This window comes from Triturus cristatus, chromosome 11, assembly GCF_964204655.1.
Source record: "Triturus cristatus chromosome 11, aTriCri1.1, whole genome shotgun sequence".
Taxonomy (NCBI): domain Eukaryota; kingdom Metazoa; phylum Chordata; class Amphibia; order Caudata; family Salamandridae; genus Triturus; species Triturus cristatus.
In genome coordinates this window covers 354,521,985-354,543,366 of record NC_140594.1, presented here as the reverse complement: position 1 = coordinate 354,543,366, position 21,382 = coordinate 354,521,985, and the positions used below count along the sequence as shown (strand labels likewise).

The 21,382-nt window shown below is 41.1% G+C and overlaps 1 protein-coding gene across 2 annotated transcripts in view; it reads right to left on the bottom strand.

Moving 5' to 3' along the window:
* Positions 1-21,382, bottom strand: part of CCDC60 (coiled-coil domain containing 60) — a 639,895-nt gene that overhangs the window by 121,647 nt on the left and 496,866 nt on the right. For both annotated transcript variants that reach the window (XM_085633209.1, XM_085633208.1), the window contains exon 8: positions 10,304-10,580. In XM_085633209.1, the coding sequence (XP_085489335.1) occupies positions 10,304-10,580 (277 nt within the window). The remainder of the gene's footprint in view (positions 1-10,303; positions 10,581-21,382) is intronic.

Sequence of the window (21,382 nt, the reverse complement as noted above, 5' to 3'; positions counted from 1 at the left end):
ATCTTAACACTTTCATAGCTAAGATCTTTTTTATTGAGGTCTACTGGGTTAAGAATGCCCCCAAAATGTGTAAGCCATTCTGAGGGGGGTGCAACAGTGTCAACCTTTGGGTCCTGAGAATCCTTCAGTAAAGTTGAATTTACTAATTTCCAAAAGAGGATCATGTCATTAGTGTCTGCAGCTTAATTTAGTTTGGCCAAAGCTTCCTCCTGCAAATATGTCTTCCTTTTCTTCAAAGCTAATTTATATTTAATTATTAAATCTCTTAATTTCTTGTAATCTCTAGGAATTAAGTGTAGGGCCTCTCTTAATTTACAATTTGCTAATGAACATGAAGCATCAAACCACCCTTTGATTTCGATATAAGAACTACATGTATTCCTTAGAAAGATGGGAAAGGGAATCCTTTCTCCAAACCAAATCTTGCATCAACAACTCCAAGTTGTACTTATGTAATAATTCATTTAAGCTACTACCAAAATTATTGTGTGGAAAGTAGTACAATGAATTTCCTTTAACATCAGTGATGCAGCAGGCCTAAATGATCGTGTAATCCTTTTTAATGCCCTCAAGGAAGGCCTCCAATTCTCTCTCCAAATCTTCCACATCTTTGTGCTTTTAGTTATTAAACACATTGTTGTAGAAGTTTACTAGCACCAATAGTTGGGATGTAATTGTCTTCAAAGATGCTAGTTGTAAAAAGGGGGGTAGCAAGTTAGATTTGACAATTTTTGCATTAATTGAAGTTGAAATTAACACAGCCAAACCTCCCTTGGCTCGGCCATATACAGAGGGAAGGGCCAGACAAACCCATCTACAGGTAAGCGCTGTATCTGCCAGGTTTCTTGTAGAAACCATATGTGGCTCTTATCTATTAATTTTATACATTCCTCGTTATCCAACTTATTTGATATCCCAGCCACAGTCCAAGTTTTAATCCCTAAAGATTTTACATCATCTGGTGGTTCCCTATGTGTATTTACTCTAGTTAAAGGTGACTTTTCCCCTATTTGAAAAATGTGCATTTGGGGCCCTCTCAAGGTTCTGTAAAAATACACTTGTATTCCCCCCCCCCCCCCCTCCTCACCCCAGTTAATCTGGGAGACATTTATTCTACCCCATGTTGTCAATCCTGTTCATCAACATTGTTTAATGGGGGAAGGGGGGGGCGCACCTGTTAGTATGGCCCAAAAAACAAAATCAGTTGGGGGTGGTTGGGCTTTAAATAATAAGCTTGTTTATAGAACTATCCCAAGGGTACTGCCTTGATCCCTTCCTCTTTTCGATTTTGGAATCTGTCTCAAAGTAAGATCCTTTAAAAGCATTTCAACACATGACTGGTGTTTAAAATAGTAATTTATTGCAGTGCAATGTGCTGTCTTCCATTACTTTACATCATATATTGGTACATAGGTGTTGTCAGACCTGGATCCTTCGCATGGTTTTCAACCTAACGTTTTGTCTTCAGGCCTTCTGTTTTGTGTAATTAGTCTTTCCTGGCCTTAGCACTCAGCACACTTTACCACTGATTTAACAGTACTAACGTGCTTGTGCTCTCTCCTTAAAACATGCTTTGGCGTATACCCCATTGACATATTTAATGTACTTGTAAGTTCCTAGTAAAGTGGCATTGGCTGCCCCCAGGGCCTGTAGATTTAATATTACTTATTACTAGTGGGCCTGCATCACTGGTTGTGCCACCTACTTAAGTAGCACTTTAAACATGTCTCAGGCCTGCCATTCAGCCTGTATATGTGCAGTTGTAAACTGCCATTTTTACATGGCAAAGTAAACCTAGGGTAGGCCTTGGACAGCCCAGAGGGCAAGGTGCAATGCATTTAAAGAGTTGGACATATAAACTTTTAGACTTAGCTGTCCTGGTAGTGAAAAATCTTATATTTGTTTTTCACTACTGCAAGGCCTACCTCTCCAATAGGATAACATTGGAGTTACCTTACTACATTTTATAAGTGTAATTTACAAATGGGAATAGGTATTTGGGTTATGCTTAGTGTCTTTGGATTTTAAATTACAACTTTGAAAATGTCACTTTTAGAAAGTTGGTAATTTCTTGCCTTATCCATTTGGTGCCTGCAGCCTGTCTCTGGGTCACATGACTGGGTGTAGCTGTCAGTTGGGCTTTCTGTATTCCTCCTAGACAGCCATACACAATGGGGAGTTTAGGTGTAAGCGAGGTAAAGACTGAGGGGTAAAAGTCATGTGTTAAGACTGCGGGGGTAAAGGCTACATACCATTTTCAAATCATCTGCAAGTCATACATTCAATTGTAATAACAGTGCAATTGTGCAATCCTATATTCCTGGGGATTATATTATATATTTTACAAGACCAGTAAATGTATAGTACAGAAAGTGTGCAATAAGTAGGGAGGATAATGGCTGCAGGTGAATCTGTAGGGAACACACAATAAGTGGAAGATTGCACTGCTGGAGCTGAATGATTTGCGAAGGAAACTGGCAAGAAGAATAAATAACATATGAAAGTATGCAAAAACCTTTGGAGGGAGCTGTGCATGGGTTCTGAGAACAGCCTTGTTGTGAGTTTGGCCAAGTACAAAACAACGCTACTAAAGTACTGGAATCCTTTAGTGTGTGTTTATTCCCTAGTCCCTTGATACACCCTTCTTAATCCCAGGTGAATTGACATAGTCCAGAGTTTCCCTCCTTCAAGATTTAGACCTTTTCAATGTTCACTCTTCTTCTTCACTCAGGTAAATGCCACATCTGTTGGCCACTTCAAAGTCGTCTCCTCGATCTGTGTCCCTTCCTATCAACCCCCTCTTCTTTCTTAACTCTCCTTTTTCTGACTCTTTGCTGGTCTGGACTTCCAATATATTCTTACTTAGCAGATTTAAAACCTAGGCCCTTTCCATTATAGACTTCTTCTCTGGGTCACCCTACCCTCTCACCATCTCAGGGATAGAGCAGTTATCTCTTTGTAAGCCCAGAAAAACACAATATATCTTTGGCTGGTTAGCACAAACAAAAGTATCTATTTCAGGACTCCTGTCCCATTTTCAAACAACCACAATTGTCTTCTTTTCTTCAGTCACCATACGTTTTATATTCAGGCACTTCTATTTGTGACTAAGATACTGGTTGTGCCCTTCTCCTCCTCCTCATGACACTTAGATGGTTGGGCCATGATCCTCATGGATCGTTGTGGGGACAGTAGGTCTCCTTGGAAGTGGTGGAGTGTTTCTGTCTAGCAAGGGGTAGATCACTCTAGGCCAAAACCCACTCTGCTGATTTGCTGGAACATCCTCATGTTGTGGCATTGGCAAGCTTATTTTGACTTTCCCATATCATCGGGATTGCTCAGCGTCCTTTGTTTTTCCAGATGTCCTCAGGGTAGTCTTCAGTGTGGCATGGTCTTGCACCTCATGTCTTGGCAACTGTATGTCTTTCTACCTGACCGTAACCTCATTTCTTGACTCCCTCGTTTATGACTGAGAGTTATTTTCTTTTACAGGCTGACTGGCTCCATGAAGAATGCAAGTGGAAACACTCCTGTCCCCGTAATAGGGTAAGTAACCTGCCTCTTCCTAACAAGCCTCCACAGCATTGATACAGGCATAGCCTAGTAAGCAAAGCACAAACATTGCAAACTCTTCTAGAAATAAGGAAGTCTACAGGAAAGAATATTTTCTGCACAAGATGGCCTCTTTTAAAGAGTACCACACTCAGAACACAGTTACACCACCCCAACCCCTCCAGTCCTCAAGAAGTACTAGCTACATAATGGACAGTTCTTCCTAGTCATGTGGCTCAAAATTGCCACATGCATTACGTTAAACCAATTATGTCTAGAGTCCACATGCTGTCAGTGGACTAACTGTATCCCAGGTACTCTAACATTTTAGAGGTACTGGAATGGCATCGGACAGATGAGGCACTTGCCCAAGGGTATGTTAGATACACCTGGACTGCTTGACCATGATTTAATAACTTTTCTAGACAAAAAAAAGGCAAATAACTATTTTCCACAGATATAAGACTCTAAGACATGTCTGAAATTAGATTGGTTCTACCATTACATTTCTAGCCTTCATATATATTCTTGGCACGTGACATACTAAAGTCTGTCTTTTGGAAGAACTTTAAAGGCGTACTGTATTTCAAAAGCACAAACTTAGCTCAAAGGCAGTGTAGAGCTGTACATAATATTCCGCAGAGCTCAGTCATTGGGGAGGGTGGGGGGGGGGTAGCAAGTGGGGGTGGCCTAGGCATCATAAGGTAGATCACAGACAAATCTAGTGAAAAGGTACATAATTGACATACTTATCGCTTACTCTGGCTTCACAAAACTTGAAATATGAATACCAAACAATTTGTTGATCGCAATCTTCAAAATAAATAGTTTGTAATCTTAATGCCCGAAAAGAAATATGGCCCAACAAAAGGGCTGGGGAAGCTGTTGAGCTGGCTGGTGGTATTGGGAACCCCTACATTAGCCTCGAAGAGGGAAAAATTGTTTATAGAACTGTTTGGAGAAGACAGACAGGCCTAATGAACTTGCTGTCACCCTACCTTCTTTAAAATGTTCTAGGGTTGAAAACAATCGAATGACATCCCCCAGATGCCACAGGCATGGAGCCAAGCACCACACGTGTGCCTGACCTAAGCAGCCCATTATGTCCAAGCCAGAGAGGATCACAAATGTTACTGCAACGCAACCATTCTGGATAACTTGGTCAGGTGTGCACACAGGTCATCTGGAACTGCTAGCAAACTTTGGATTACTGTGTCCCATAGGGCATGAGAGTAGCTGCAAAGAAGATAGCTGGCATTTACAGAAGCTTAAGAAATCCAAGTGGGAATATGCCATGTGAGTGGGTCAACGTGCCACAAAGTCTTGCTCCCAATCTCCTTTGATGCCATCTGGTCTGGCCAGATGTCCCTAATTTCTGGGTCCGTCACAAGGTGTTGTATAAGAAAAGAAGGCCTGCCCAGTGAACTGCTGTATTGTTTGTGGTTCAATGGTTCCCGGGCCTCATAAGGTGCTGTACATCTGTAGGACACTGTACGAAGTGTGCAGTTGCGGGCTCGGATAGTCTCTCACCTAGGCCTGCTTCCTTTTGTGCCCCTGGCTACTGATACTTCTCTCTTCAACTTCAAAATTGCAATTACGGGCCTGATGGTTAGCAGCTGTCTTAAGGGGACTCCACAGCTAATCCACTTCAGGTTTTCATTCTCATGTTTTTCGGTTCCTTCATGGCTGTTTCTCCCTTGGATTCTTCCTGTGCTTCCAAATTTATTATGCTTCCGGTCATGTGCTGTTTGATGTGTTGAAAATGTGCAGCATTCGTTCCCCAAAGACCTTCCCTTGCTACATCGCTGACCGACTAAGAAATTCAGTGTGCCTGGTGACCAGACTCTGAAACAGCACTAAAGGAGATTGGGAGCAAGACCATGCGGCACCTTGAAACACTTGCATGGCTGATCCCCACTTGGATTTCTTAGCTTCTTTTTGGACTTACCAGAACAGTTAGACTGCGATGAAGATCTGCTGCTGGAACAAGTTCAGGAGGAGGAACGGGACCTTTCCTTCAACCTTGAACTGTAACGGTGCGGAGTCTTCCAATGTTGGGAGACAAAGCTTCACCTTGTGCTCCCGTATGGCCTTCACATTCATCCAGCTACAGTTATTGCCACAGGGACTACAATGACACTTTGTGAAGGTCTGTCTCAGACATCTATTTGTGTCAGTCCTTTTACTTGAAAAAGTCCTGAAATAACTAGTAGGTCTGGATTCTCATCTGAAGGTACAGAAAGAAAGGAAGTGCGCACGCGGGTGGGGTTTATATGTCCAGAGTAGAACAATTTTGGTGTAGAGCTGAATACCACCACCTACAGGTGTGTAGGAGTACTGTTTTGAAGTTTCTAAATTCAGCCTGGTGCCTGGGGAATATTCACAAGATGAGGAATCTGCAAGCAGGAGTATCAGAATAATGGGTACTATTCCACTATGCTTTTGTTATTCGGAGACTGGTCTTATGCACCCAATTCCTCTTTTCGTCTCCATTGCCATGGGGGAGCCAATTGCTTCCTCTGGTCTGTGCATCAGTTTCGCTGAGCAAACAGCTCCAAAGGTTCTTCTCGGTTCCTGACACCTGGGATCTTCTCTGTTCTGTTTAGAATGATGGCAAGTTTGGCATTATGTTTTGGTGGATTAATGCTGTGGTCTCTGAAACCCTAGGAAATGGTCATCTTGGATTCCGGCACACTGGTGCCCACTCGGGTGCTCTGTCTTTGACAGCATCTCAGAGAGAAACTCTTCCATCACCTCTCCGACATAATTCTTTATCTTGTGGTGATCTCACACTTGACAGAGTTTATGGCCCCAAAGATGACTTATCTGTCGGGTCAGCATTATAGTAATGTCATGGGTCACCTCCATCATCCGATGGTTCTGGCTGATCTGTAGTAGGGTCCTGAGTCCCTGACTGTGCTTTGGTTGGTGATTGTGTGGGTGATGGTCCGGGGGTTGGACAGGTTCCCTAAGTGGCTTCTTTTTTGGGAATGATATAATCCCTGAGTTCCCCTCAAATTGCCTCCTCCAATGCGAGGCTACGTTTTTTTGTAAAATTTACAAGTTATAGGTGGCTGTACAAGTATTTAGTCAGAGACTGGTTCAACAAAAAAAAACTCTGCGTCACATCAGGATGCTCGCCTCTGTCCTCTTCAGAAGCTGGGCTGCTATGGGTCAAGGTGACTTTGAGATCGACCTCTGTGTTGATCTCAGTTCCGAGGTAGGCTATATAGATTTTCGATGACAAGTGTCTCGCCAACGTGTTTTGACATCTAGGGCATGAGGCATTTACGGTGCCAATGGTTTCCTGATTCCTCTGGAAGAGTCGGTAGCACTGACAGTGGAAGCTTCTTTGGAGGTAGGTCTGGGTTTGAAGAATGGCTCTCTCTGGGTTATTGTTTGTCCTGTAGCTGAGACTCAGTCGAACGTTGAACCTAGGAGGAAATATCCTGTGAGTAGGGAATATGGTGCATGAGAAACCCCAGGCGTGATCTTTGTTCATGGTGTGGGTTTCACTGAAGAACATGGAGAAGAACACTCTCCAAAGTAAGAGTCACTGCATGATATTTATTCTGGACTCCACTCCCCATTCATCACCAGGCTATTTGGGGCCCACAACTTTTGACATTGGAACAAGTTTCTTCAATATCCTCGACATCCTGTCCAGATGATGGGTCTGACCAGTTTAGCGATGCAGTCTATAATGTGTAAACCATCTATTTCTTTGATGCTGGACGGTCTTGTTTCACCAGAAAGGCCCTACAAGCAGACAGGCCAACTCATTGTTATCCCTAAGGAGTCAGAGGTTACTGACCCGATGCTAGCCCAACAGTGGGAAATAACTGTTGCAGGTAGTGCAAAATGTAAATGAGTATTCTCCATACCCTCCCCCACATGAGTCATTCTCATGATACCTGGCCTCTCAAATCTTGGTTCAGATCTGGAGCAGGCAACGGTCGCACAATGTTATTCCATATCAGAAGTAGTCTATCGAGGGTCTTAATATTGAAAACTTCAGTCTTTGTGGTGTACTGGAGCACTGTAGATAGATCCAAACCCGATGGTGTAAAGAAACAACCTAAGATGTAGTTTACGTACATTGTTGGTTTCGAGAGAGGTGCCACAAGGCACCTCAAAAACAAAGCCTGGTGTGAGTTTGGCGAGGGGCAAAAAGGATCTTTAATACACTGTAGGCGAGGTTTTCACTAACATTTCAGGGAATACATTTTGCATTTTGCGGTCACATTGGCTGATCATAGAAATTGATAGGGAATTTTCTCCCCAGGCTTTAAATTCCATCTTCATCTCATTTGATCACATGCAGGCTGCAGATGTTTATGAAGGCAGTATCATTTTTCTGAGCAGCTTTCTCCACTCCAGTACTGTAAATGTACAGTTCTGAGCTATCCCAGCTCAATCTTCTGGAGTGGCATCGGAGCAGTCAACACACATATCCTCAAGTAGCTTCCCAATGCAGAGTGCAATTGCTCAGGTGTAGTCGGAGTTTGTTTTTTCTACACCAGAGTGTGCCGAGCATTGCCTTTTGATGGGCTGCAGATGAAAGCCTGGTTTTACGTTTAGTTTGCTTTTGATGCAGGTACAGCATTAAAGAATAAGCAAATGAACAAACGAAATCCAAGTGTTTTGTTAGTAATGCCATTATCTTCTAGTGGTTACAGGTCTTCTCCAGACTTTTGAGCCCGATTAGTTTTCTTCAAAATATATTAGTTCTAGTGGATTTGGCCTTTTCAAATTAAGAATAAAGCAAAAAAGTACATATAAATAAATCAAACAACAACAGCAGAGAATATACATATAAATAATAATATGTTAACAAACTGAAGGAAAGCAATATCAATATTATATCCTTTAAAAAAAAAAGATACAATTTAAAAACAACTGTCTACTATTTTATGCAATAAAGCCCTGTTTTTCAATAATGTTTATAATAAATATGCTTCTATTGCATACTTGATTTCAACCCATGTCAAGTTGCAATGGACCCGGGGTCCGCTGAGCTCAAATTTTGTACTAAAAGTAATTGTGCGATAAGTGTACCAAAAAACAAGATTCTTGGTAGGCCTCCCCGCCACAAACGCATCCAGGAAGGAGCACCCCAGAGAGATAGAGCAGGTTGTGATACGACCTCAATCCCACAAATATGATTTAACTTCAAAAACTCCAATCACCAGATATTCTCCCGTGCTGGCTATAGCCACAAAAACTACTAAGCGCAATTCGGTCCTGAACATATTTATCAGCTTGCACAAGTCTAAATCAGTGTGTGTTCTGTCATCACAGCAACATGACTTGGAGGCAGAGACACAGGACTTCCAGGGATACAAGGCTATTCTACAGTTTCACTCATATCTAAATTAATATTTAATTTGAGAATTATCCACCTCTTCTTCTCCTATTCCAGTGGGCACATATCTTCATAGAATGTTCTTCCACAAGCACATAAATAATTTAGAGGGAGAACTGAATTCAGAAAAATATCTGGAAGAAAATGTTCTCTTTGCGATTTGTCTGCTTCCAGGCAGGTAACTACGATTTTGGTTAGCCTTGGAAATATGTAATTTTAGCAACAGTTTCATTCGCTAGAACTAGCCATGATGTAAGTTCCTTTTTGGTCTAACATTTGCTACTAATGTTTAACAGATAAGAAAACGAACCAAAAGTCAATGAAGTGAAAGGAAACATCAATAAGACCTCCTGTATCCAAATGAGGCTATATTTATGTGGAAAAAGCTATCGGTTTTGTTTCCTGCTTGTTGAAGGGTTCTAGGGCCAAAGTGACAAACCCAATATATGAATACAAATAGCACCAGCCCATACACCAGGTCTTCTCTTTCAACATAAACTCGGTAACTCAGATGTGTCGATCTACATGGCCTATAGTTGCAGGTGTCACTTATCTAGGTATGGAAAAGTAGAGGCCACCACTAGACACACTCCATGAGCAACAATAACTGGAGAACTTGCATGCTACGGAATCTGAATCTAAAAGCTGTAGAGCGTGAGTCTGCCTCTGCCCTGAATGACACCCGACATCTCAACTTCAAACCCTATCTTCTTTACACTGCCCCATCCCTTGTTAAATAGTACTCTTACTATATTAGTGCAGCTACTTCAGTCTAGAACTTATGGTACAGAGATCACTAGAGCCACAGTGGCAGACACAGAAAAGAATCTAGCAAAGGACCATTAATAAAGGTACAGGAGAGGTAGTAGGCTGGCAAGAAATTACCACAGGCAACATTGCTAGGCAAGTTGGAGAGCCCTGTTACCATCCCCATTTAAATGTTTGTCCATATTGAATGGAGATACTTCTCTAGTACACATGATTTCCCATGCATATTTCAACGCACATTGCCATGCACAATCATATACAGGTTTCCTCCCACAGGATCATCTCTGACACATGGGAAGGATTTGTCTTATGCGCATACTCATCAAATCTTGAGACTATCTTTGGAGAAGCACAAACAAGGGTGAGAAACTGATTTCTACAGGTTTAATACATCTGGCTGATCTTCTGAGACTGCCAATTGTTTGCAATAATAGTTTAATACCTGCTGGGAACCAAGCTAAAAAGGTCCTACAATAAAATCGTATTATCAAAAGATCTATGACATATATAGGGCAGCTCATAGATCAGACATAAGGATATGTTTCAACAAGAATTCAGTTCTGAAGCTGTTTTCATTGCTTGGCTGAGGGCAGCCAACCAGTTCTATGAGACACTTACAATCAGACATGGGTGACTCATCCTCTTCTTTGGCTTGCTTGGCTTGAATAACTGAGTTGTTTGTTATTGACTCATTGTCTTCCCCTTCCCGGGGCATGTCAGAAGAGACAGAGGCTGCAGGAACAACCTCCTCTGAACTGGGTATCAGGGACGAGGAGCTGCCCATTGTGGGAGTGACCGAAGACGACAGGGCACTGTAGCGGGAGCTACTCATGAAGGAGAACCTCCGTGGGCGCTGGAACTGGCTCTTCAGCACTTTTGGGGCGGGTTTCTTTGTCTGTGAATGGTAGAAATTAACTATTAGAATTTGTTGTTATCCTAGTACGAGTTTGACTTTCTAAGATTTTCTGCTTTAAGACATATGGAGCATTGATTTTACTTATGTATGTGTTCTTGTCACATGCTTGTCTTGACGTGATCAGTGCTCCAAATCCCACATGCCACTAACCCCTTACTCACTGGATGGAATATTACTTCAGTGTTTGCATCGACCAGAGGGAAACATATTACTCCTTACACTGTTGGATACCTTGATTCCATAGGAAACTTCATTGTGTTGCATTTTTCACATTCAGGTGTATCAGAGCAACAAATCATGCACGTGGATTTATTCTTGCCACAAACTACAGTTCTTAAGTCATTGGTTTAGCAGGAGCCCTTGCAGGCCCAATACCTCCCCTTCATATTAGCAATTTTATTTTGTTGAAGCATATCTTTGAGAGCTTTCTTTTTAAAAACCCTGGATTAGAGAGAATTCTGAAGTAATTGATTGTTTTCAGTCTCGTACAGTACCACATACTGCTTAATGCATAGGTTATTAATAATAATAAATAATAAGGATATTTATAAAGCACCTGGTTACGCCTAATGGGGCGTCCCAGTCCCGCAAGAGAGGGAGCAGAAGAGAAATATCAGGAAATATGTCTATCTACTTGATGAAGTTGGGTTAAGATCTAAGCTAACACATAGCGGAATAGCCATGTTTTCAGTCTCCTTCAATAGGAACCTTCAATAGGAACCATTGGAACAATAGTTCCAATGGTTCCGTCCTCCAATGGAGAGGCAGGGAATTCCATGCCTGAGCCTCTAGAATGGTGAAGGAAGGGCAACCCCATCGAGCTTTCCTTATGCGAGGGATAACTGCCTGGTTAGTTCCCGAGGATCTGAGATTACGGCTTGGGCGTAACATCATAAGTTATGTCTACCTGTCTATACCAGAGTGATATTTCTTCTGACTGAGCATTTTGTTGAACTCCCAACTTACGGTATTACTCAGAGCTTGCACATAATGGTAAATTCCTGTTTCTTTCATCTGAGAGTCCTAAGTCAATATTCCTTCTTTGGGATGACGTCAGTTTCTGACATATTGTAGTTCCTTTTGGACACAGAAATAGCTTACATGCTACTCTTCCAGGAATACTCATCAAGACTACATCGTCTCTAGCATATGTCCACTTGGCTCTAGCTTTTGGGAAGGGAGAAAAAGACAGTAGCCCTAGTTCTGAGCTGACTTGACTGATGGTTGAAGACAAAGAGCATTCCGTTCCAGGCCCTCAGAATAATCGCAATGCGTTGCTCTCTTGGGCCACATACCAAGTTTCAACATTGACAATTTACACTGCTTTGTATTTTGTCTGCTCTCCTGAGGTTCTTTCCTACCTAGCACTAGCAGCAAAACTCTGGAATCCCCAACCGTTGCCTAGTCAAGTACATAACTATCATGCAAAGTTAAGCGCGGAAACGAAAATGTTGATACTTCCAGGAGAATTGTGTTACTTTCATATAGCCCTCATACCATAATGTGACATATGTATTCTGCATAAATCTTGGACAAAGGCGCAGCAGGTTAAAACTTTTCAGTGCTTAAATGTATTCAATAGTAACACTTTTGACTACCACCTTTGTCTCTTTGCCCAGTACTTTTGGGGCATCAACCAATGGGCTAACGTGTGCCCATTGTGTTGGTTGATGTTCTCATCATTTCACCACCAAAATTTTGAGTTTGAAATGGGTAGTCAATCCTATTAATTGGGGTGTGCCTATTGTAAATGCACTGGTTTTACCTATGCTCAGCAAAGAAGACACCTTCTTTTTGCCATGTCATAGACAGTTTCAGGACTTCTAAATCAGGAAATCGATAGTGGAATGCTTTTACACAACTTACTCAATTTCTATGTATTACTTCTTCAAACAAGCACCACGGGTCCCTTGTGTGGCCATTCACATATTTTGATAGGAAAAACCCACGGACCAAAGCTAGTTAGGACACATTTTATCAGGCATGACTCATGGGCCAAGGCAGCACTAGGCACCATATTCTGACTACAAGCATAAGATGCAAGCTTGCTCCATGCGGAGGGGTCGAAAATGCTGATTTTTATAGGATGACAAAAACCTTTGCACTGGACCTTCACTTTCTTGGCTTTCCAGCAATATAGATGATTTTAGTATTATGACTACCAAAGCAATTTCAAGCAAAATAATCGTTATAGGATATTTTCAGAATAAGATACTGGTACTCTCCTTAGGCCTCAGCATGTCTGCAATCTACGGATGTAGAGTGCTCTTGTGCTAGGTTTCCTTTAAAAGTTCCCTTAGTAAAAATACAGTAAATCACAGTAAATCCACATCTTTGTCTAAACCACTTGACATACATGTAATTTAGAGCTTTCACCACAACAATGTCTTGATATTCTATATAGGTGAGATGTGCCAAATTATCAGGAGGAGTGTAGAAATGCAGGGCGTTCTAGTGTTTCCTGTCAGCCCTGGATATTGGTTTTTGTTAGATGTAATGGTCTATTTGCACATGCTTCAGTCCCTGGCTAAAACATGTAGAACACTATTAGAGAGCTAGATACAAGCAAACACATCCCCTTGATTTTAAACACGGTCTGCAACTCACAAACGTCTACTACATTTAGAATTCCTCAGGAAAAGTATCCTGTGAAAGATATACTTCAAGCATGTCAAATATTTAGGTGAGTAATCCTGGTCCCCTGGGGCCCTGTGGCATCCCTTGTTTTATGAACTGTATCAGATGGAAAGCTTACCCGATTACAGGCTATTGCCTTTTCAGAACTCCGGCAGTATGAGGATTAATAGATTTCATTACAAAGGGTAGATTCTTCTCACTGTAACATTAACTTCCTTTAGGTTAAGTTATTCTGTATAACTTGGGATCATCAGGAAAAACATTTATGGTGTTTTCTGATCTCAATTTTCCTGTGAGCACACACCACCTTTTTTAGGTCAGGATCCTCATCCTATAAATACGGTATTGGGCCAGCACAAATTCTTGCTATACCTTTACCTGTCACAATTTCATAACATGAACTTGCACTTAGCACATGTTTCTCATGTGGTCTAACAATATTAAAATAAATGTTGCACTTGACATATATTTCTAGAGAGTATTTACTGTAGGATTAGTGAATTTACTCGACCTATGTGTTTCAACCGCATCAAATGAGATATAAATAAACCATCCTTACTAAGTAGATATATATTCACTATAAAGATACATTCAACTTACATAATATGTGCCTTAATATATTAAATGGCATTTACTGTTTAGATGATTGAATAGAAACCATCTTCATATATGTAGAATGTGATTATTCTAGTAACAACAAAAGTTTATCTAATGTGTGCACTGTTTCATATGTTGCCTTAAAATGTAGTTCCTAGAGACACACATATACTTTTAAGATTTTACTGAATACCACGTCATATAAATCTAATATATATTAAAGGAGCACTCTTGCTTTAACATGCTAAGTTGATATTTTAGGCCTACAATTCCCCATGCTGCATAAAATATTGTTTTCCATTTTCTGCTGACATGACATTTCTTGCAGGTATTCACATGCATTATTAGTCTGAGAATGGAGATATTACTGTACTATTGATAGAGATAGAGAATCTGAGAAGAAAACCTTGACAAAAGAACATGGAGAGCCAGAGCTAAATTCAGCAATGCTACCACCTAACCTGAGTGCGAGAAGGCAATGTCGTTCCCATGTCCGGTGTGGGATACTTTGCTAATGTTACAGTCTGCAACGTGAGAAGGGAGAAAGACAATGGACCCCTGATGATGATTATCTGAACAATTTTAGTGTGAATAACTGGAGTCTACACTGTCTCATGCTAGAGCACTTCTCCCTGGACTTGGAGAGGTTAAGACCTCTATGCTTCTCTTGATTCTTTCCTAAGTGTGGCTTAGGCTAACACTTACTTCCCTGACCCAAGAAGTCTCTTGACCAAGCCTTCTGCAATGCTGACAACCTTCCTGCTTAATCTCCTGCCCCATTCTATTTTCCTTTATGGAATTCCTTGATTTTTGAGATCCCTTAGACTTTAGAGCCATTCTCCTAGCTTGTAATGTACTTTTGGTGATTTAGATTTACCAACTTATAGATGAGAAAATCTGAGACTCTTCTTTGAGCATTAAATACTTTTGTTAATCTTTTGTATCATTGTGACTGAACTCCTTGTTTGCCTGATTCTGGTATGCCTAAACTTTTGTAGGAGGTTAGGCTTTCCTGTGGTTATTTTGTATCTTTATAGCATGGTCCTAAGAGTCATGTATCTTAACTTGATTATAATTTGTAATACATCTTCTTAATTATATTTACTGATTCCTGGTCCTTATTGTTTAGCCAAATGGATTACACTGTTAATTGGAATTCTTTGATGTATTGTTAACTCCCATCACCTCTCAGTCGGAGAAAAAGGTTCATCAGAGGACCATTGGTAAGAAAGGGAGCCCAGAGAGCACTGTATTAATTTCGTAGCAGTTCAGATGGTTCTCCACTCACTTACATGAGGGAGTTAGGGTGCCCTATTTGGAAACTGCCAAAACCCAGTTTAAACCCCAAAAGCCTATGGTTTGGACAAAGGATTGATGGAGTTCCAGCAGTTCGGAAACTATTTGTAGCAGCAGAGGAGTGCGAGTATTGATAGGGATGTATGTTGCAATTGCTTATGCTTAGATTGCGGTGTTTTGAAGTGGCTGTGTGGTATTCTGCGGAGAGGAATTAATTTGATGTGTGAAGGTGGCGCTTAATGCAGAGAAGTTGAAGTGGTTATCAGGTCCTTCATGGCCTAAGATCTTGGAGCAGAGGCACTAAAAGTGAAGTTGTCAGTGTAGAAGACACTGTGTGTAGTTATCTGTTTTGTTGTGGTGCTGGTCGTAAGATGCCATCAATAGCATTATTGAGATAGGAACTTTATCTTTGTGTGATTTTGAGGGGTGGTTGTTATAGTTGATCTCAGTGCTCAGGGAAGAACTGTATCAATTCGGGTGAGATTCCGTTGTTCAAGGTTTCAGTTGAAGTGAATGTAAGGATAGGTCAGAAAGCATTGCTCCGGACTCTCATTTGCGAGTCAAAATCTTTAATTTCTTTAGAGGAGCACTCATGAGATTTGTGAAGTAGGGTGAGCTGCTGCAAGCAATGAGATTGACATTGTAGTGTGCTGCACTAGCATAGGTCGGTTGGTGTAGAGAGCCATGCTGGGATTGGTTGTCATCGCTGAACAAAGAATTGTAGGTGAAAATCATTTCCTGGTTTTAATGGAATGTCATTTGTGAATATTACATATTTTGAACAAAAATGAAATTCTTTAAAGCATTACAAAGCCTAGTGAAGGGAGATGGGACTCTGCCCATTAGAAAGGAGAAAGAGGCACCACGCAAATTTATGCCAGGTCATAGATGTGGGTATTCACACATGTATTTGGCTTGCTCAAATTCGCTTGCTTTAAATGCTCCAGTTGCATTGACAGTTCCTGTTCCAATTGGTGCTGCAGTTCCTTTGTACAAACCTAGATTAGCAGGAAATGCTACACATACTTTGGATATTCCTACTGTATAGAATACTATAGCTAGCAACTTAGTGGGCTCGACAATGAGACCAATTCCTCCGACTATGATTCCAACACAAGGGAATACCCCATGTGCCACGACTGCAGACCCACCATTAAATCAGGCAGGGTTTGACCAAACTAGGAGATTTTCCTAGAGATCACCACTCATTGTCATGCCCAGAATGAATGAGCTTCGAAATGTGAATTACAGTACTCCAAGAACAGAGATACCCATGGGGACGCCATTTTCTGACATGTCTCTTTTGAATTCCACGCCTAATGCAAATAGTGGCCCCTATAGTGGAGAGATAATTCTAAATACCCCACCAGAACAACTAGGTCTTACTGCTCAAGTACTTGATGATTGGCTTGGAGGTACACACAGATATTTAATTGATATGCAGAAATCCAAAGTTTTGTAGAAAGGTTATCGCTTAAACTTCAGTGACAGTGACAGAGATTGTGCATACTTGTGAATGGCAGGGATGAAATTAGAGATTAAGGAACTGATTTTCCATGCTCGAAAGTGAAGTGAGTTAAATAAATGGGAAGTTAATGGGCAAAGAAAAAGGAACCAAAGAAGGTTTATTTAGCACCGCCTCCGTCTGGAACAGAGGAGGAGGATATACATATGCTGCCCGTGAGAAAAGTGCCCGGTGAAAGTTATATCCACATATCTTGGAGCAGGACTGATCTTGCGTCATTCTCAACGGATTTTTCAAAATTGAGTGAAAACCCAGTGGAATGATACAGACCGGTTGATCGATTTGTAAAGATCTCGAATGTTCTGTGGAATGATTTCAATATCTTATTTGAAATAGTGGTTCCAGGTGAATTTGTGAGTTGAATGCAAAATTGCTGTGGATTGGCCAGAGGTGGAGCTGATGAGATATCCTAGATCAAATGTCAGTCAAAGAAAACTTTATTTGGTTATCATAACCATAAGGCGTAATACTTAAAGATAAAAATAGTTTATTAAGAGTAGTTACAACATTTTAAAATTGGATTACATATAAAAACATTTATAAAAAAAAAATTTTTTTTACAATTCATGCAGTGACTTCCAACTCGTTTCTAGCCTAGCTTATTTTGTATTGTCCACTATTCGTAGGAGTTTGTCAATCCAGGTGAGAAGCTTAACCCCTCGACGGATTAGAATAGTTGATTCCCCCCCCAGCCAGCAGGTTACGATTTGTCTACAGGTACGTATATTAAGTTCTTTTAAAAATGTTGTTAAAAGTCTCATTCTTGCTTCTTTCACTACTGGACATACGCACATCAAGTGACATAAAGATTCGGTGTGATATCCGCATAAACTGCAAGTTGCGTGTTGGAATTTTCCTTTCCATGATAGTCGCAAATCCTTGGTTTCATATTCTCCAAACCGATACAGCATAAAACTCTTTTTTTAGGAACAATCGAAAATGTGCCACTAAGTAGTCTTACGGTTTTGGTTTAACATAAGAATTTATAACTGACGAAGAGTGTTTGTGTTTTACCAATAATCTGTTTTTTTGCAGCACTGTTGCACTCTTTATTGAATGCCGCTCTTTCCACCTTACTGTCCCATGCCTCTTGTATGTCTAGTGCAGCCAATGCTGATCGTAAGTATTCGCCCCATGACTGCGATTTTCTCAAATCAAACAGTCTTTATTTCGGTCCAGCAAAGGTTGTTCAGTGAACCAGGATCTGCGGAACGAAGTTTCCAGCATAGTTTTACAAAAACTGATTGACGCTGGAATTCCTGATTCTGTAGACCGAATTCGAGACGGATCTGTGCTGGTGATGCACTTTTCGGAAGGTTAAAAACAGCTTTGTACACCTTAACCTGTATTTAATTTAAAACTTCAAATTCCCGGCCATGCCATATTTCCAAACCATATGCGAGTGCAGGAAGTAGTTGAGAGGCCATTACTTTCAAGTGATGACTATATGACGGACAACACAGTTTTTGTTTCAATTGTTTGTAAGCAAAGGTTAATGTTTGGGCCTTTGCTTTTAGTGCTCTTTTCTGTTCAGTGAAGGACATGCCTCGGTCCAAATGAATCCCCAGATACTTGTATGTACTGACTTCCTCTATTTGTTCGTTTTTGGCAAACCACCTGAATTTTCCTGGACTAGGTCCTGCTAATTGCACAACTTTTTCTTTTTTTTATTCATCTCTAATTCTTGCTGGTTAAAGCATGTTATCAGGTGGTTAATGACTCTTTGTAAGCCGATCGAAGTTTGGCTTAAGACCACAATATCGTCTGCATATTGCAGATACTGTATGTGGTCTTCTGCCAACTTTGGAGGAAGACTGTTTACGTTTGACAAGTAAGATTGCAAGTCGGCAAGGTACAGATTACTGAGGCTTGGGGCCAAAACGCAACCCTGTTTCAGGCCATTGTGAATGTTTATTTTGGAGGATACAATGCTACCGTCTCCCAACTTCACCCTAGCCCAAGTTTCATTTAAGATCTATAAAACACGCAAAAAGTCCTGTATTCTTTAGTGCGGCTTTTCCCGTGAGAATTGCTAGCGCGGCAAGGTTCGTAATTGTGCCCATTTCTTGTCTGAAACTAGTTTGATTTTTGGGGATTATACCTTTTGACTCTGTCCATGCTTGTAGTTTTGCCTCCACATCCATCAAGGCAACAAGCCTATAATTCCCGGGCTCACTATTACTTCTGTTCTTATAAATGGGATGAAATATACTCCCTTTCCACTATTGTAGGGTTTTATTTTGAGAGAACAGATGATTAAAAACCGGCGTGAGGTAATTGGCCAAAAAATCTGGGTCTTGCTTGAAAAGTGCATTCGGAAGGCCATTTGGCCAAGCTGCGCCCTCCGTTTTCGGTTTTCTGATTACTTCTTTTAGTTGTGTACTATTGGTTAAGAGGTTTGAGCCATTGGGGCATAATTCTTTAAAGTCTTTTTCAGTTTGCACGTTTTCCAAGAAAAATAAATAGATGTTCAGTTAGTGCGCTCTGCTTTTCCTCCTGCAAGATTTCCATGCCGCTTTCCAGCCTAGATTGCTTATCATTGAATGAATGATTTTACAGATTTTGAATATGTTGTACCCAATTGGCCTCACTTATTCCTGACATTGGATACCTTCTTGTTACCTAAATTAGTTTATTTAAAATCAAATGCTCCGTCCTCAGTGGAAAAGGAAAAAGTATAATCAGGTGATTACATTTTGAAATTGAAATTATCTCCCAAAGAGATTGATTGGGTCAAGATTGACAGAACAGCCTAAGAGTCTAAAGAGTCAATATATGCTTACGATGAGAGACTGTTGAAGGCATTTAAACTGTTCAGTGGGATAGAGATTATTGAGGCAAAAGATATGAGAAATTTTGCTTACAGATTTGTGTATGGATTGAAGCCTGAGGTTAGTTCCATGATTCAGCAGCATTTGATTTGTTGGCAGAACAAGCCGATTGAGGAGATGTGGAGATATGCCAAGTACTGCAGCGACAATGACAAATTGGAGCTGAAACACAAGAACTTAAAGGAAAAACTAATAGTAGCACAAATGAAAGCTGCACAGAGAGGTCAGACTCAGCAGTTTGCTAGGAATGCTGGTCCCATGGAGGGACTGTATCAGCAGGGAGGTCCAAAGATGCAAGGTGGTAAAGGATTCCAACCGCAAGGTTGAGGGCGTGGTGTCCCAATTGATCCGAGTACAGGGATTGATGAGTCAACTTTAAAGAAATCTAATTCTTGCCATATCTGTGGTAGGCTGGGGCATTGGAAGCGCGAATGTCGATTTAATGCTGGTAACATGGCTAATGGGAATCAGGTTCCACAAGCACAAATGCCACACCAAAAAGCAAATGTCCAGAGATATAACGCAAATCAAGATTCCAATGTGAACACCAGTCCTACTACACAGAAAGAAGTCTGGATATTTTTGGGAATGGTGGGCTACTGTCAACAGTGGATTCCTAAATTTTCCCTACTGACCAAGCCTTTACAGAGGCTGACGCATAAAGATGTGTCAAGTCTGTTATTATGGGATGACAGTTGCATGTGTGCTTTCTCAGAGCTGAAAGAATGCCTCTGCCGTGCCCTGGGAATATTGGATGATAATAAATGTTTCTTTTGTTTTGCAGTGAGAGAGAGGGCTGTGCTCTCTCAGTGCTAACCCAGATGCACGGGAATGCTAACAGAGAAATTGCATACTTTTCTGCCACACTTGATCCAGTAGCTGCTGCTTTGCCTGGCTGTCTTAAAGCCGTAGCCTCAACTGGTGTCAGCATTTGACAGTGCAAGAGCATTGACATGGGTCATCCTTTGACAGTTTTTGTCCCCCACTCTGTAGAGGTCTTGTAAAACTCATACCAGAACCCAGTATTTGCCCAATAGCAGTCTCACCAAGTATGAGGAATTCATACTTGGTGCAGAGAACGTCACATTAAGGAGATGTACTATACTTAATCCTGCAGCTCTGTTACTCATACCTGGAAATTATATTTCTGAAGGTGAAGTTGAACATGATTGTCACGAGGTGACTGAACTATGCACCTAGCCGAGACCTGACGTACAAGATGTGCCACTACCTGGATCACGTTATGTGATGTTTGTTGATGGATCCTGCTTACGAGACCAAGAAGGAAACCTGAGAGCTGCCTACCCAGTCGGTACTGTTTCAGGTGTGGTCGAAGCCTCCTGGCTTCCCAGAGTATTTTCAGCCCAAGTGGCTGAATTGATTTCTCTTACAGAGCATGCTGTGTTTCAGACCAGCCCAGAGTGACAATTTGGAAATATAGTCAGAATGTCTTTGGTGCTGTTCGTGAATTTGGACAGTTATGGTCCCAACGCAGATATGACTTCTTCAGGGTCACCAACTCGCAAAGGTGTCAGGGTCCATAATCTTCTGAAGGCTTTACAGTAACCTGCCCAGATTGCAGTAGTGTAATGTGCCACACATTGAAATTGCACTGATTACGTGACAGTGGGCAACAGATATGCTGACAAGACCATTCAATACTGTGTTCTCAATGTTTGCATATTTATTGGGGAGTACCACAATGAAAAATCAGATGCTACAAACTGCAATCTTATGTTGACTGCAGTTGATACTTGGGAGGAAGTTAAAAGGTTACAGGAAGAAGTGTTGAAAGCTGAACAGCACCGCAGGATTGGAGCAGGTTGTTTCAAAAGAGATGAGGATGACATTTGGGTTTCAGGAGATGGAAGACCTGTGTTGCCAATTAATGTTTT